This window comes from Nymphaea colorata, chromosome 13, assembly GCF_008831285.2.
Source record: "Nymphaea colorata isolate Beijing-Zhang1983 chromosome 13, ASM883128v2, whole genome shotgun sequence".
NCBI classification, from domain to species: Eukaryota; Viridiplantae; Streptophyta; class Magnoliopsida; order Nymphaeales; family Nymphaeaceae; genus Nymphaea; species Nymphaea colorata.
In genome coordinates, this window is record NC_045150.1 from 11,972,554 (window position 1) to 11,990,159 (window position 17,606).

Here is a 17,606-nt window from a genome sequence, read left to right on the forward strand (position 1 = left end):
TGGCCGCTATCGCTTTTAGTGCGAAATTTCTGATCCTCTCACAAGATCAGATGCCTTCCCCATCGGTCCTAAGATCCGCGGTTTTCAGGCTTATCACGGATTTCAATTCCACGGATCTCATATTTGTTGTTGAGCAAATCTGAGGTAGGATTTGAGATCTGAGGGAGAGAGGATAGATAATTCCCCACATTGCCTTTTCGCATCTTCGACTGCAAAATATACCTTCTCAAGAGGATAAAAAAAGGAATCAATTTAACCTCCCAATGGTCAACGTGGTAAGAAAGCTTGCATAATAAATAACATGTCAAAAGTACAAATACTTAACAACGAGAACATAAAGATTGCATTGTTTTTCTCAAACTCACACATGTCCTACCCTTTAGATCAAAGTTGTACACATCAGTTTTTTTTTTTATCTCATATGAACAATACATACCAACCTTGTTAATGCTGCTCAAAATATTCAGGTGAGGGAGAGGAAATCCCACCACGTGAGTGAGAGCTGAAGTTCCCTCCCTTCGTGGACTCTATCACCATTCATAAGGTCACAAGAAAGGTGGTAAAAAATAAGCATAACGTTTGAGAACTGCCACCGTTCAAATGTGTATCGTTCCACCTATTTTGTTGACTGCTTTAAGCTCAATAATTAGGGCCCTTCGCAATTAATTAAATTGAGAATTTCTAGTATAAAACGTTGCTAACATTTTATTCATTGGAAAGAAAGGTTGCATCTTGATTGTAAATCATATACTATGGATCCAAGAAGTTGCGCAAGTTAGAACAAGCTGCGATGACAACATATGAAAGGGTCGGGCTACTTTGGGCTATCACATGGTGGAGGGGAGGGGGGAGGAGGAGAGAGAGGCGAATTAGGGAGAACCATGATATCAAAGCAGAACAAACGGTAGAGGTAGTCCTTATAGTTTCCCCAGTGACGAACTCCAACATGTAAATACAATGTCCTTGAATTATATATACCAAAGGCAATATCAATACTTCGTACACCAATTATGAGTCGTTTGATTAACTTGATTTCAAAAACTACAATATGTATAAACAACTACTTTAAAAATTTTCGGGCACTAGCTTTCGTTCTCCTGTTTGAATTTTTCAGGTACTGCTTCTGCGTCAATGTTTAATTTTTTCTTCTGCAAAGTTTACCAACTAAAAATCTAGGTACAATTTTTGTTTCTTTTAAAGTGAATAACTTTTAACTTTAATTGCTTAGCAAAAAGCTAACCAAGGCAAAAGTATTACCAAGTTTCTTGGCGGTAGGCAAAACGGAGTCACGCAAAAACTATTTTGCTTTCAACTAAACTAAAGGCGAAAATTATGTGGATTATTACAAGCAGTTCTGATTTTAAAAAATACCACACTCAAACTACGTTTTAAAAGCATATCCGCAACTATCTCTTTAATAAAATAAATTGACATACGGCATCTAATCAATCAAAAATCAAATTGAACAAATGATTAGTAATGTAAAACACATAATTTTCATTTCTTATATCAATTTTCACTTCTTAAATCTAAATCCAATCTGATTTCTTAATCGGATGTCAAACCTTTTTCTCCATCCTATATTTTTTTTTAACTTGGTCGGATATCTCATCCAAATCGGATATACTAGCATCCCTACACATGAAGAGTCTACTATTATGCCAGTAAAAATGTAACAAATAAGCGCAAATAAAACTTCCATTACCAGATTATATAATTCTCGAATGTACAAAATTTGTTAATTGGAGACGAGAATGATTTCTCGTATCCCATTTCTCCGTAGACAACGGGAAAAAATTAATTTATACTTGAAACATACAATGACCAAAAAATTAGCACCAGCATTTCCCACGGTGCAAATAACCAACCTCTCTCTACTTTCTGTCGATCACAACTCTGACCTCGATTCCTCGTCTGCATCATCAACAGAACTGGAGTCGGTCTTGCCGGATACTTCAGTGGGTGGTGCCAAAGGCTCAAACTCTTCACCAAAAACTTTGGCGGTGAATCTTCGTGCCTCTGCGTCAAGTTCTGGCCACTCGGAGACTATTCTTCGAGCACCCTGATCGTGAACAAAAAGAGACCAGTTCAGGCCACAGAAGGAGAATGACATCAGATACAGAATCATATTATCTGAATCACCTGAAGTTTTGGCTCCTTGGTCATTGGATTATTGCACAGATCGATGGTTTTAGCCTTCGATTTTGTAGCGTTCCCACACCAAGATTCACACCATAGCCATTCTTGAGGTAAAGAGAAAATGGGGACCGTGTGTTGCGCATAGTTAGGAAGGTCCTGCATTCACAACAGAATGTAAATCTTGAGTATCACCATGCACACTGTGAACCAACAGTTGACAATTATTCCATCAGAGTTAATGTGATCAGGCAGCAGTCAGCTGTAAAATCCTCAGATAAATCTCAGTTCTAATTGAGCAGCCTAAAATTGAGGATATGGTTCCAGGCTTCCAGCATATCTCACCTTCCACATCAAACTAAATTAACGTGAAGAAGTTTAGTGTTTTCTAGTCTGTTCTTGCAATATCTACATTTCTTCTCATGGTCGAAAACTGTTTCCATTTCTCCTCCTTGAGAAGTACTTCCTTCAGTCTTCAACAATATTCATGAGAATAAATGGTGGTTGATATTCAATCCTGTTAGTCAAGTTGCTAAGACCTTTACCTACATTATAATTATATAATATAATAGATGCCCATGAAGCATAATGGTGGTACTGGAGCTTTGGCAGATATAACCTTGCTCATCCATGGTGAAAGATAGAAGGATGAAGAATAGCAAGCTCCAAAAGAGGGAAGAATTCTCTTAACATATTATGCCTATCCTCAAGGAGCATTAGCCACCAACACTTCATTTACGAGTCAAGGAATTAAGAGATCAATAACCGAGTTTTGGAAACACATAAATGACCGAGGAAGAGTAAATGGCTTCACAAATGCTAAAAGATACACAAAAGATGGTTCAACAAGAAGTCTTGAGGCTTAACGGAAGCACTTCAAGGTAGTGTAATAATGACACGAAAAGTTACCAATTTTAATGATGAAATGCATGAAATAGAAAGGAATTAAAAGAAGGATGCAAGATCCATGAGGAGATAAACAACAGCTAGGTCCTTTACCAAAAAGAACAAAACAAAATCTAATTACAAGAGAAAATACAGAAAAAGTAACAAAGGAAAAACACAGATGCATACGCATTCATGCACAACACAAACACACATGCAAGCATGCATGCACACGTGTGTGCCAATGGATACACCAGGTCCATATTCCTTGTCATACTATGTTATGTCTCAATGACAAGTAGGATAGTGAAACATTTCTGCCCAATCTGAGCCTTTAATAGAATGTCTCTTAATGCTATTATGTGCATGCATACATACACACAGGTCCATAGTGCTTTGGCTAAACGCCATCTAATGTCCAATAAAAGGTACGATTATGACATTTTTGACCAAGCTGAATGTATAGCAGATATCTTTCTTAGCGCATTTTTAACCAATAAACATATCTTACATCAAACTAGGTTTTCGAAAGGTTTGAGTTCCTCAAACAAGATTTTTGTGTGATCCCAGTAACTGATTTTTCACCTTTTATAAAAATATATCAGTATAAAAAAATAACTTAATGTCTTTTACCAAATAAGACATGGATTTTAAATAGCTGTAATGAAGACATAGCTTGATTAATAAAACGTGAGTAGGTGACCACAAATATTACCTTACACCATAGATAACAAATATGAACTAAAAAAACTTTCTGACAATGAAGACAGATGAGACCAGATAAAAGTTATATCGGATTTCAAGACTTACTTGATCCAGGTTCGAGAGACTGTTTGGATCCTTACTGAGAGTCTCATAGAATACTCTTAAATTGTCTCCAGCAGCAGTCTGACGGAATCTTACCAAATCAACAACATACAATGCACTGCAAAAAGGTTACCATGTCCATATGTGAATAAGAAGAGAGGCACGATCTCCCTGGATAAGATTAAAGCACTATAGCCATCTTGACATCATACAAAGTAAAATGAAAACAAGAAAACATGCCTTATATGATATGGCCTGCCTTGTAGGTGATCCTTCCAGAAACCCTTTCAAAAGTAAAAAAAAAAAGATTAGATGTCACTGCTTTCAATAACTTTGGCATCAACCACTTTGTCAAATGCCAACGGTGATTGCAAAAATAATGATCAAGTAGGGAAGTAACCTGTCTCCAAAATCGATAACCATCCATTTCCTTATTGTTATCACAAAAAGGTGTGTAAGCAAGAGGTCGACCTTTTATATCCATATCATACAGTTCACCCATATCCGCTCTCACAACCTGATCTGCATCAACAAAAATCACCTGCAAAGCAAATAAAGGCGGTCCACAGTGATGCAGGTTTTATACCCAAAAAGGGACAGAAACCACCATAATGATTATGTGAAGTGCAACTAGCACCTTTTCTAGAGAAAGTGGAAAAATCACATCAAGGAATAAAATTTTGTACGCCCAGATGATTCGTTGTTTCTCTGTCTGTTTATGCAGCCAGGTAGGCCATTTATAGGTAATAAGCTCATAATCAAACCCATACTCCTGTGCCATATGCGGTATGAAATCCTGTAAAAGAAAAACTAAGTACACATGTATCATCACAGTCAAGGGAGACATGGAAACACCAAACCAAAATAATGGTGAAACAAACCTTAAACTGCGGCGACAGATAGTTCTTTATGAACCAAAACTTCACTGGCCGATGGGTGTTCTTAAGGACACTAAGGATCATAATCTTAAGAAAACGCTCATACCTACAATTAGACAGGAAAAGAGCTGGTTGTAGAGGATTCTAAATTATCAAAAAACAGAAAAATGCAAAACTCATACTCAGATGAATACACACACACACACACACACACACACATCCTGTGTGTCTACAAGAAGCAGATCCACACTTTTTGTGTCATTCAACATCACCATACCAACAGTTACAGTTGACACAGCAAGAAGTGGATGTTTAACAAAGCCAATAAATTTGTGTCCCCGAGGAATCTTTGCCACCTCACCATCATACACATCTTAGCCACTTCATAGTCAACGAAGGACTTAACACACTACATAGCCAAATAAACACGCTATAAAATTATCAGATGTTTCACTTGAATGTTTCCAGTAAACCATGTCATTCCAAATTTTATTGGGAAGTCAGTTGTATAACTTTGTCTATCCCTTCTAAAACTGGGTGATCCAGACCCATGTCCAGCTAAGAGTTGTGGAGTACTGGATCCACATCCTTCTGAATATTTTATTAAAAAACCATACTAGGGTTTGATAAAAAAAGATATAAACTAAACCAGGACCAGTCGAAGTAAGATCATCTTTTACTTTTATGATTTCCAAAGTAAAATTGAGAATCTTAATCAAAACTCACGCCAGGTATCACATAAAACTTCTTTAGACCCTACTGCATACTCCACAAGCTAAGTCACATGGGTACGTGTAAGGTTTAGGTACGGGTACGGAGATATGGGTATGGATACGGCAACCTTAGAGAATATGGGTATGGGGGTATGGCAGGACATATAGATGTATATATGCAAAATACATAGAAAAATAGAAATGAAAGCAACATTTAATAAACAAGTGATTTAAATAAAAACATGACATGTTAATGAACAACAATTCTAAAAACAGAATGAAAACTAAGTTGGAAAAAATTAAATCACATAAAATTAAGCAGTTTGGATTGGTTTCAATCTCAAAAGCACCCGACATGTCCTTAATTTTATTTCACGTCCTTCCTTCAGAATTGATTGAGAATGTGGGTTAGGTTCGTCTGGAGGTGCAGCATGTCAGAAGCTAGGGATCTAATCGTTGCTGCTTGGGATGTAACTGTGATTAGAAACCCTAGGTCATGGTCGTCCCCTTCAATTGATGGTCGGTTATGAAGAGTGGTAGTCAGCCTAACTGCAGTTCAGCAAAATGAGAGGCTCAAGAAGACACCATAGGTTCAAGAAGACATTGTGGACATCGTTGTTTCTGACCCAATGTTGAGTTGAAGTTGTGTTGGTCTGATCAAACATCTTGGAGCCGTTCGAAGTCATGATGAACTGATCAGACGTCCCTTGAAGTCGTGTTGACCTGATCAAATGTCTTTTGAAGCCTGTTATCGAAGATAGATGATAAAGGTGAAGGTCAATGACATCTTTTGAAGCCTGTTATCGATGGTAGATGATAAATCATAAATGTGAAGTCAGTTTGATTTTAACAGATCTTATGTCGCCGGTGTCTCTACTCCTTAGCTTAGCTATTGTCGCGGAAGTGAATAGAACCAAACAGGCATCCAGTCGCTACTCTCATTCTGAGTAAATATTCAGTTTCTTCTCGGCAAAAATAAATTCAGTTTCTGATCCGTTTTGACAGATCTTCGAGAAGGTAACAGATTCGACAAGTCTGGTGTTTGGAGTGGTGTCGAAATAGTGTAATTTTTACATCTGCTGTTCATTTTTGCCTCTTCTTTTTGTTTGTTTTGTTGCTTCTTGTTAACATATCATGTATAGGGAACCGGGTCTGGATCCAGACCCGGTCCCATGGGCACGGGTACCGAGAGTGGCTCGGTACCCTAGGCGGGTTTCCCTCTTATTTAATCCCACTTATGGTGTAATTGTTGATTAAGTGGAATAACATTTTCTCTCTCCTAGGGTTGCGGTTGTGCCCCTAGGTTAGAGCTTCTCCATGGTTTTTCACCTCTCTTTGAGGTTTTCCACGTATATTGTGTGTTCCTTCTCTTTCTCTCCATCTTGGTGTGTGTTTCTACATGGTATCAGAGCCAACGCGTGAGAGATCGTTGGTGTGATAGTCGTGTTTCCGCCGTTTTTTTGCCGCTGCTGTTTCCGCCGTTTTTTCTGCCGCTGCTGTGCCGTCGCCCTTTGCTGCGCCGCCGCCGTCCAGCGCTGCCAGCTGCGCCGCCACCGTTCAGCGCTGCCAGCTGCACCGCCACCGTCCTGCGCGGTTGTTCTCTGCTGCGCTGCCACCCTCCAGCGCCGTCGCAGTCCAGCGTCGTCGCCCACTTCAGCGCCGCCGCCGTCCAGCGCCACCGCTGCCCACCGCCGTCGCTCTCTTCAGCACAGCGCCGCTGCCTCTTGTTTGTCGTCAGTGGTGCTGGGTATTCTTTCTCCTTGGTGATTGTGATGGCCGAAGAGATGTCCCTCAAGATCGATGATGCCCTAGACTCGGGCAGCAATACCAAGAGCGAGATCTTGCCTGTTCAAGTCACCTCCATCCAGCTGAACAAGGATAACTATCTCTCTTGGTCGGCTGCCCTAGAAATTGGGATAACCAGTCGTGGCCGCCTGTCCTACATTACTGGGGAGAAGCCTGCACCTTCAAAGACCGATCCGCGATGGGCTACTTGGGCGTTGGAAGATAGTCAGGTTAAAGTATGGATTATTAGTTCTGTTTCTGCAGATATTCAGCCTTTGATCTTGCGTAAATCGACTGCCTACGACATGTGGACTGTGCTTGCACGGATGTATGGCCGTAAGAAGAGAGTATTGCGTACGTACCAAATCAAACGGAGCATATACTCTCTTAAACAGGGTGACTTGTCTGTAGCCGCTTTCTTTGCAGCCCTAAAGACTAAGTGGGAGGAACTTGACTACCATGTGAATGATGACTGGCACTATGGGTCTGATCATGCATTGTACTGGGACAAAGAATGGATGGATCGGACGTTTATTTTCCTTGGAGGCTTACGCGATGAATTTGAATCCATTAGGAGCCAAATTCTCAATTGTGACGAGGTCCCCGGAATTGAAGAGGTGTATGCCCGTGTGGAATCTGAGGAACAGCGTCGCCAGGTGATGCATATTGACACCAGTCAGGGGAGTTCTCCTTCAGCCTTTGTTAGTCGTGCTTCTGGGATTGGACAGCGTCCTGTTCGGCGGTGTAGCCATTGCAACAAATAAGGACATTCTGTTGATTTTTATTGGGATCTTCATCCTGAGAGGCGGCTTGTCCGGGGTCATCCTCCTTCTAGCCGCCGGAGTCCTTCTGTGCCTGAGCCTAGTCAGAGTAGTCCTTCAAATGTTGCCAAATCTAAGCTTTCCACCAATCAAATCAAAGAACTGCAAGCGTATATCAACCGGCTGTCTACTACTCAGGAGGATACTTCCACGTCTGAGGGGGCTAAGTTAGCCCAAGCTCTCGTGGCCACTAGTGACCAAGGTAATTCCTCACATGGTGATTGGATTGTTGACAGTGGCGCTACGCATCATATGACAGGGGACCCTAAGATGTTCCAAGAATACAAATTGTCTTCGGGGCAGCAACATGTATCTATGGCTGATGGTTCTTCTATCTCTGTGGCTGGAAAAGGGAGTTTGTCCTTGTTAAATAAATACTGTCTTCATAATGCTCTTCATGTTCCCAATATTCCTGTGAATTTGTTATCTGTCAGCAGTATTACTAAAGAACTCAACTGTAATCTGATCTTTTCTGCTGATCGGTGTTTTCTGCAGGACTTGGTGACGGGGCAGAAGATTGGGATTGGTTCGGCTATTGATGGACTCTACAGACTGCCTGTGCAGGTTGCGTCCGCTCTTATTTCAGCCACTAGTGGACAGTTGTCAGGCATGGAAGACAGATCTACTATTATGCGATGGCACGAGCGGCTTGGTCATCTTCCGTTTCCTTTGATTAAGAAGTTGTTTCCTAGTTTGTTTCATTCTGTTTCCATGGACTCCTTCACCTGTGAAGTGTGTCAGTTGGCTAAACATGTTAGGGCCTCGTACCCTATTTCATTCAATAAAACCACTCGTCCATTTGCTTTGGTTCACTCTGATGTTTGGGGTCATTCGGGAGTACCCACTTGTCGTGGTTTTCATTACTTTATGACCCTTATTGATGATTACTCCCGTTGTACGTTCGTGTATCTGTTGAAAGAACGTAGTGAAGTTCCCGTTATTGTCAAAAATTTTGTGGCTTTTGTTGAGACTCAGTTTCAGACGTCTATCCAAGCTTTTCGCACTGATAATGCTAGAGAGTATGTCTCTCAATCCCTAGATGATTTCTTGAAGAGCAAGGGTATTGTTCATGAAACGTCATGTAGTTACACACCTCCCCAAAATGGCGTGGCTGAACGAAAGAATCGCCATTTGCTTGAGGTTACCCGGGCTCTTCTGTTCCATCGATAGGTTCCCAAGCGCTACTGGGGTGATGCGCTTCTCACTAGTGCCCACCTTATCAACCGTATGCCTACCCGTGTGTTGCAGGGCCATTCCCCGTACTCTATGCTTTGGCCTACTCAGAATCCCTGGCCTCTTACTCCTCGGGTGTTCGGGTGTGTTTGTTTCGTTCATGACCATAGTCCCACCCTCAAGAAACTTGATCCTCGGTCTGTCAAGGCTGTCTTCCTGGGGTATTCCTCCACTCAGAAGGGATACAAATGTGTTGATCCTACCACCTCTAAAGTCTATGTTTCCCGGGACGTCACCTTCCATGAACATGAGGCATACTTTCATGTGAATCCTCTTCAGGGGGAGTATCTAGGGCACAATAGTGAAGAGTATTCCTCAAATCAGTTGATTCAGTTTACGGATTTCTTGGATTACAAGGCCAGTGACAGTGTGGCAGACACAGTCAGAGATGATAGAGACCGTCACATGGACGAGGGTCTTGTTGATAATCAGCCTACAGCCCGTGATCATTTGTTTGGCCAGGTGTACAGAAGGAAGAAGACAGATGTGATTGAAAATGTTGATGTAACCAATCCCAATCCTGTGAGTTCCCCGAATGACCCAAGTCTAATCAATGAAGAGCTTCCTATAGCCCTGCGCAAGGGCACCAGGTCTTGCACTTCTCGTCCTATTCAGAGATTTGTCTCTTATGCGAAATTGAGTAAGAATTACAAATGCTTTATAACATTCTTGTCTAAGTCTGTTATTCCCAGGTGTGTGGAAGATGCTAGAGAGGATCCTAAATGGCTACAGGCCATGACAGAGGAGATGAATGCCTTGGCAAAGAATGACACTTGGGAAGTTGTGGATATTCCCAAAGGGACTCATTTAGTTGGTTCAAAGTGGGTGTTCAATGTGAAGTACAAACCAGATGGTACTGTGGAAAGGTATAAGGCTCGGCTAGTTGCAAAGGGGTTCAGCCAGAAATATGGTATTGATTATCTTGAAACCTTTGCCCCTGTTGCCAAACTGAAAACTGTGAGGGTCATATTAGCACTTGCCGTGGAAAAGGGGTGGAGCATGGATCAACTTGATGTTAAGAACGCATTCTTGAATGGCCATCTAGAAGAAGAGGTCTGTATGAGTATGCCTCCTGGATATGTTCAAAGCGAAAAATGCTGTCATCTCAAGAAAGCCTTGTATGGATTAAAGCAGTCTCCTAGAGCATGGTTTGAAAGACTGAGGATAGTGATGAAGACAAATGGATACAAACAGGGAAATGGTGATCACACCCTATTCATTAAGCAGAGAGATGGCCTGGTGAGTCTTCTTCTTGTGTATGTTGATGATATGATAGTCACAGGTGACGATGAAGAAGAGAAAAAGAAGATGAAGGAGAGGTTAGCTGCTGAATTTGATCTTAAAGATTTGGGTAAACTAAGGTACTTTCTGGGGATAGAGATTGCTCAGTCAGAGACAGGGCTGGTTATGAGCCAAAGGAAATACACTCTGGATCTTCTAAAGGAGACAGGCAAACTTGGATGCAGACCCTTTCTAACTCCAATGGAGTCTGGTACAAAGATAAGCATCAAAACTGGCAACATCTTAGATGAGGAAGGAAAAGGGCGGTATCAGAGGCTGGTTGGTAAGCTCATCTATCTTACTCTTACTCGCCCTGATATTACTTATGCTGTGAATGTGTTGAGTCAGTTTATGCATGCTCCTACTGATTGTCACTGGAAGAGTGCAGAAAGAGTGTTGGGGTACCTAAAGAATGACCCAGGAAAAGGATTACTCTATACTCAGCAAGACCGACTTAATATTGAAGGATACTCTGACGCAGATTGGGCAGGATGTACTGATACTAGGAGGTCTACCACAGGGTACTGCATCTTTCTGGGGGGTAACCTGGTTGTATGGAGAAGTAAAAGGCAAGAAGTTTGCTCTAGATCCAGTGCTGAGGCTGAATACAGGGCTGTGGCTATGGGAGTTACAGAAATGTTATGGTTAAAGATTCTCCTAGCAGATATTGGTGTTGAAACAGAAGAGAAGATGAGGATGTACTGCGACAACAAGTCTGCAATTAACCTTGCGAATAATCCCGTTCTGCATGACAAAACTAAACATGTGGAGATTGATCGCCACTTCATACGAGAACGCATAGATTCAAAGGAGTTGATCCTACCTTATATGAAGTCTGAAGATCAAATTGCAGATGTTCTAACCAAAGCCTTATGTACATCTCAATTCGAGAAAAATGTAAGCAAGTTTGGCATGTTTGACATGTATGCCAAGCTTGAGGGGGAGTGTTAACATATCATGTATAGGGAACCGGGTCTGGATCCAGACCCGGTCCCATGGGCACGGGTACCGAGAGTGGCTCGGTACCCTAGGCGGGTTTCCCTCTTATTTAATCCCACTTATGGTGTAATTGTTGATTAAGTGGAATAACATTTTCTCTCTCCTAGGGTTGCGGTTGTGCCCCTAGGTTAGAGCTTCTCCGTGGTTTTTCACCTCTCTTTGAGGTTTTCCACGTATATTGTGTGTTCCTTCTCTTTCTCTCCATCTTGGTGTGTGTTTCTACACTTCTTTTCCAGCCAACGATTTCTAAGTCCTTCCATTGTGCAATCCACACAACTGCCATGTCCTCTTTTTCCACTTTCTATTTTACCATATTATATATATATATATATATATATATATATATATATAGACGGCCAGCTGCATCCACATACCCATGATTTTGAATTTGGTCCGCACTCGTACCCATGTGACATAGTATACACACATATTTTTGTGTTTCCTGTGGCTGAAGATAAGAACCATGGGATGAATTTTGAGGTTGATGTTTCAGCCGACTATAAAGCTTTTACAAACCTTTTTCATACGGGTCTTCAATGAAGCTAGATGATTGCAATTATGAAAGGAGGTCTCATACATTCATGATGTCAGTGGTGGGACATCGTAAGGATCATATTATATTTGAAAAGGAGCCAATTAAAAAAGTTGGTAAATATGCCACATGAAAAGAAGATAATAGTATAATTATGGTTTGGATTATGAACAGCAACCAACCACATATTGCAGATGGACTATACTATTGTACCACTGCGAAACATATGTGGGAGTTTCTTTGTGAAACATAATCTCATGAGAAGAATGCCAGTAGGATTTTGCAGGTGAACAGGAGATTTTTCAGCTGCAAGAAGAGGAGCAAAGTCTTGCACAGTATTTTGCCTCGGTCAAGTCAACTTATGAAAGACTGCACTCCACTCGGCCTTCATGAAAGACCTGTCAGAAAACTCATCAAGAACGTGGTCAGGTTCTTATCAGGGCTATCTCTAGATTATGCAGTGGCTAAGGTGCAGATGCTTACAAGTAATGAGATTCCTGCTCTACGGATGCATACAATTAGCTTAGCCATCTTGCAGTCACTCTACCTCAAACACACAATGATTCTACTTCATCAGCTTTAGTGGCCATGGGAGGTCATGGTCGTGGTTCTACCTTCGCCAACCATGGTAGAGGCCGAGGCAAAGCCACAGGAAGCCATGGAAGACTTCTATGCACATATTGTGGCAAGTGCTGGAAGAAGCATGAGTGTCTATCCTCTGTCGCTGCCCTAAATAAAATAATAGTTCAAGCAGCATCTCTCACATTGGAGTCTATTCCCACACCTTCCTCCACAGACACTGTGGCACTTAGTGTTAGTCGAGCCGAGTATGAATAGTGTCTAGCCCAAAGATCTGCGCCTGCGGCATCAACTACGGTTACTGATACAGCTTGTTCTAAAGGTACTTTGATGGAACATAAAGGTAATGTAAGGATTGTGGATTGTTGAGCATCTCGACACTTTTGTGGCCAGTCATGTAGTTTTTCTTCTCTTCTTTCCTCTCCTATGTCATGATATGTTAGATTAGCTGATAATAGGTTGTCACTATCTTGGGGCAAGAGGATGCGTAACTCACTCCTCAATTACATATTCAGCAGGTGCTTCAGACCCCAGAGTTCCCAAAGAATCTTTTATCTGTGAGCCACCTTATGAAGGAATTAAACTATAAATATAATATTTTTTACCCTGGTTGTTATATTTTTCAGGACTTATCGACTGGAAAGACGATTGGTGGAGGCTATGAGAAAGGGGAGTTTATTACCTTTCACAACCCGTTGGAGCTGAAGCATTATCAATGGAATCGAATGCTTGTCCTCTTCTATGGCACCTCAGACTTGGCCATCCATGCCTCGCAAAACTTTGTCACCTTGTTCTAATATTCCGTTCACTACTACGTTTCCGTGTGAAGCATGTCAGCTTGGAAAGGACAATCATAGTTTGTTTCCTTCAAGTCAAAGTCCATCTAGTCAATGTCCATTTGATCTTATTCATGTTGGTGTGTGGGAACTAAAGGTGGGTTCCTAGTCTATCATAGTTTAAGTATTATCTTGTTCTTGTTGATGATTTTTTTGGGTGTCATGAACCTACTTGTTGAAAGAAAGGTCAGAAGTCATTTGTATTCTCAAATCGTTTATTCTTAAAATGAAAATTCAATTTGATTTTATTGCTAAATGCATTGGCACTGCCGCACTGACAATGCACTTGAATTCAAATCCTCTCAATTGGTACAATTTTATAAGGAATATGCCATTTGTCCCCATACTTCCCAGCAGAATCGGTTGGCAGAAAGGAAACACCGGCATCTACTTGATGTGGCCCGTATACTTATGATTCAAAGTCATGTACCATCATACCTCTGAGGAGAATTAGGAGAAGCTATTCTTACAGCTTGCTTCTTAATTAATTGTATATCTGCTTCTTCTATTGAGAATCAAATTCCTATTCAGCTTCTTTATCTAGGGTGCACCTTATTTCATCACTCTCCCAAAGTTTTTGGCATACATGCTTTGTACATAAATTGGGACCCTATACAGATAATTTGGGGTTAAAGCAGTCAAGTGTGTATTTGTGAGATACTCCAGAAATCTGACAAGGTACAAATGTTTTGATCTTGTTTTGTGAAGGGACTATGTCAATATGGATATCACATTCTTTGAGTCTCAATCTTACTTCTCCCATCATTTATCCTTTGAGAATACTAAGAGGTTTAGTTCATCCTCTCTTCCTATTCTTCATATTCCATTAGAGTCGGTTCCATGTGCCCTTTGTCTATTCATGTGCAGTGACCCCCTCGATTTCTTGATCCTCCACAAGATTACACTCGGCGACAACACCCTTCTCATGACCCCATCTGTTTCTTCTCAAGAGGTAAGTTTCCCTAATGAATTTAATAAGGCAAATGATGATCTTGGCAGATCTAAAGGTTTTCTTGTGGAAGAAGATGACTTCCCCATGGCTACGTGAAAAGGGAAGAGACAATGAACTTTGCATCTTATTTTCCACTTTGTGTCTACTAATAATCTTGGAAAACATATGCAGAACTCTATTACTGCCATGTCAATTATATCGATCCCAATAAATGATCAGCAACCTCTTTATGATCCCATGTAGTGATAGGCAATGCAAGAAGAAATTGATACAATGCTTTCTCGAAGGACCTGGGATCTAGTTGATCCACCTCCTGGGAGTGATATTGTTGATTCCAAGTAGGTATTCACAATAAAATATAACTATGATAGTTCAATGGAATGTACAAAGCTCAATTGGAGGCAAAATGATACACAGACATATGGGGTAGATTTCTTTGAGACATTTTCTCCCATTGTCAGATTAGGTACTATTAGGGCTTATCATTCCAATCGTAGTTCATTATGGATGGATTGTGTCTTAGCTTGACGTTAAAAATGTTTTTTTGTATGAAGATCTGTCTGAGATAATATATATGAAGCAACCCCAAGATTCAAACGATAAGGGGAGTGGAAAAGCCCACAAATTGAAGAGAGTTAAACATGACTTAAAACAGAGTCCACGAGCTTAGTTCCATAAATTTTTTGATATTATGTCTAAGTACTGGTTCCAGGGATGGATCACCCTTAGACCATTCACTGTTTTTAAAGAAGAATTCCAAAGGGATTGTTATTATGGTGGTTTATGTGGATAACATCATTTTGACATATGACAATGACCACAAAATTCTAAACACTAAATTGCACCTGCAAAAGCATTTTGTGACTAAAGATTTTGGACCTCTTAAATACTCCATGGAGATTGAAAGTGACCAAAAACAAGGAAGGTGGGGCCCTCTCATAGAGAAAGTACATTCTTGATTTATTGCAAAAAAAACAGAATGTTAGGTGCTAAACCTGCCTTTATAGTTTATTCCAATGAATCCCAAACTATATCTTCATGATGAGCAATCAGAATTTTGTAGATTGCAGATCCTTGGTTGGAAAACTTTTGCATGTGACTATGACCAAACCTGACATTTCTCTAGTTCCAGCTATTGGCAAATTGAGTCAGTTTGTGGATAATCTTAAGAAAGTGCACTAGGATGCAGCAAAGATGGTTCTAAAATATCTCAAATCCTCTCCTAGCAAAGGATTATTATTTCAAAGGGAACATCTTTGGATGTGGAGGCTTATATGGATGCAAGCTATGCTCGGTCTATAGATTAGCAAAACACCAACATTGGCTTCTATGTTTTTGTGGGAGGTAATTGATAGCATGGAGAAGTTAAAAGCAAGCTGTAATAACTAGATCTAGTGCTAAGTCAGAATATAGAGCTATAGTTCAGACGGCTGCTGAGATGACATTGATAAAATATATGCTCATCAGTTTGGGGGTTTCAGTTGATATGCCCATGAACATGAGATGTGATAACAACAAAGCTGCCACTTATATTGTCAATAATCATGTTTTCCATGGAAGAACCAAACATATAGAGGTTGCTTGTTGATACATTCAAGATATGGTGCAAGCAAGAGCTATATCTACAATTCATGTGTCTTCAAAGGATAAAGTAGCAGATGTATTTACAAAACCTCTTCCTCTTACTGAGTTCACTAGATGGTGTAACAAGCTAAGCAGAATTGACATCTATGCTCCAGCTTAAGGGGGAGTGTTAGTTATAGTTCTTCTATATTGTGAGTCCTATCTTAATAAATAGTTTACGTTGGTGGGTGTTAATTGTTATTTTTATTCCTTCTTCATTCTTTTGGGTCAATGTGTGGACTTACAATGTCCTTTTTTTTTTCTATTATCCCCCTAATCCTATTTTATCATAGGACTAGGGTTAATGAAGATAATTCAATCTTTTCTCTCAACTCTACTCGCAACATATTAACAAGGGTCCAGAAACAAACCAACAGTATATACAAGATGTGATACAAGGATCACATGAATCTGACCTGGTTAATAGTTAATACACAACAAAAGGACATCTTCAGTGATTTTTACATTGAGAAAACTATGGAGCCTAATTAATCAAACCAAATACTATTCTTGGATTTCTATCGCAAAGTTTTAAATGAAAGTTAATTCCTTGGGAAAAAATCTTGGGAACTAAAAAAATAAAAAATTATTAAATATCATGAAAATTTGAGTTTTTTAATTTTCCTACCAAAAACATTCATCAAAATAAAAAATAATTAAAATATGGCAAGGAATCAAAAAGTTTGAAGACCTTTTTCTTGAAAAAACATAAAAATGTGAAGAACGATATTTTCATGATCTTATCACTGGCATTTTTTTCTTTCAAAATATCATGATTTTTCCCATTTTCCCATTTTTTGTATTTTTGTATTTTTGCTTTTTTTTTTCAAAACCAGGGATGTTTGTCACAAGAACCAGAATTCAAGTAGGATCCAAGTCTAGCATGAAATCTTGATAAATTAAATCCAGCTAGTAATCAGAGTATCAGACCCTACAGGTCTAACTTCCACTTTCCTTATCACCAAACCAGATCCTGTCAAATTGAATACAAGATGGGCAACAACATTTTGATAAGCATAAATGGGTCCATGAAGAGAGAGAGAGGCATCCAAGAAGCCTCTATGGCTGTATGTATGCAAGTATATGCCTGCGACCAAAGCCAGAGAGATATATGGACCTATGTATGCATCCACAAGTCTATGACCCACACATGTTAAAATATAGAATACACCAGAATGAGCAAAGGAACTATACATGCAAGAAGAAGAAGGGTATGCATTATTAAAAAAGTCACACTTACAAATGACCAGAGGCAATAGAAAATATATTGATTGTGACTCCACGCCTTCCAAATTTTTCATGTGCCTGAAAACCAAAACACAAACAAACAAGGAGGTGCCTTATTTCTTTAGGAAGCTTCCAAGCACACAAAGGTGTGCGGTCAGTGGTGGTACTTGAGGTAATACCATACTACAAACCTACCGCTACTACTACTACTACAACAAATTTTGAGCAGGTCATTAACACCATGTCAAGAGGACAACCTCAGATAAATTTTGGTCCATTTTAGAGGTCAATAAAGTTGTCTCCGTTCATTTTCTTCTAA

The 17,606-nt window shown here is 40.1% G+C and overlaps 1 protein-coding gene across 1 annotated transcript in view; it reads right to left on the reverse strand.

Moving 5' to 3' along the window:
- Window positions 1–1,680: 1,680 nt before the first annotated feature.
- Window positions 1,681–17,606, reverse strand: part of LOC116266952 (UDP-glucose:glycoprotein glucosyltransferase) — a 59,353-nt gene continuing 43,427 nt past the window's right edge. The window contains exons 30-37 of the mRNA XM_031648482.2: window positions 17,301–17,365; window positions 4,710–4,812; window positions 4,466–4,624; window positions 4,229–4,369; window positions 4,069–4,112; window positions 3,832–3,946; window positions 2,143–2,295; window positions 1,681–2,062 (exon numbers count right to left, since the gene is read on the reverse strand). Coding sequence (XP_031504342.1) covers window positions 1,889–2,062; window positions 2,143–2,295; window positions 3,832–3,946; window positions 4,069–4,112; window positions 4,229–4,369; window positions 4,466–4,624; window positions 4,710–4,812; window positions 17,301–17,365 — 954 coding nt within the window. The 3' untranslated portion in view covers window positions 1,681–1,888. The remainder of the gene's footprint in view (window positions 2,063–2,142; window positions 2,296–3,831; window positions 3,947–4,068; window positions 4,113–4,228; window positions 4,370–4,465; window positions 4,625–4,709; window positions 4,813–17,300; window positions 17,366–17,606) is intronic.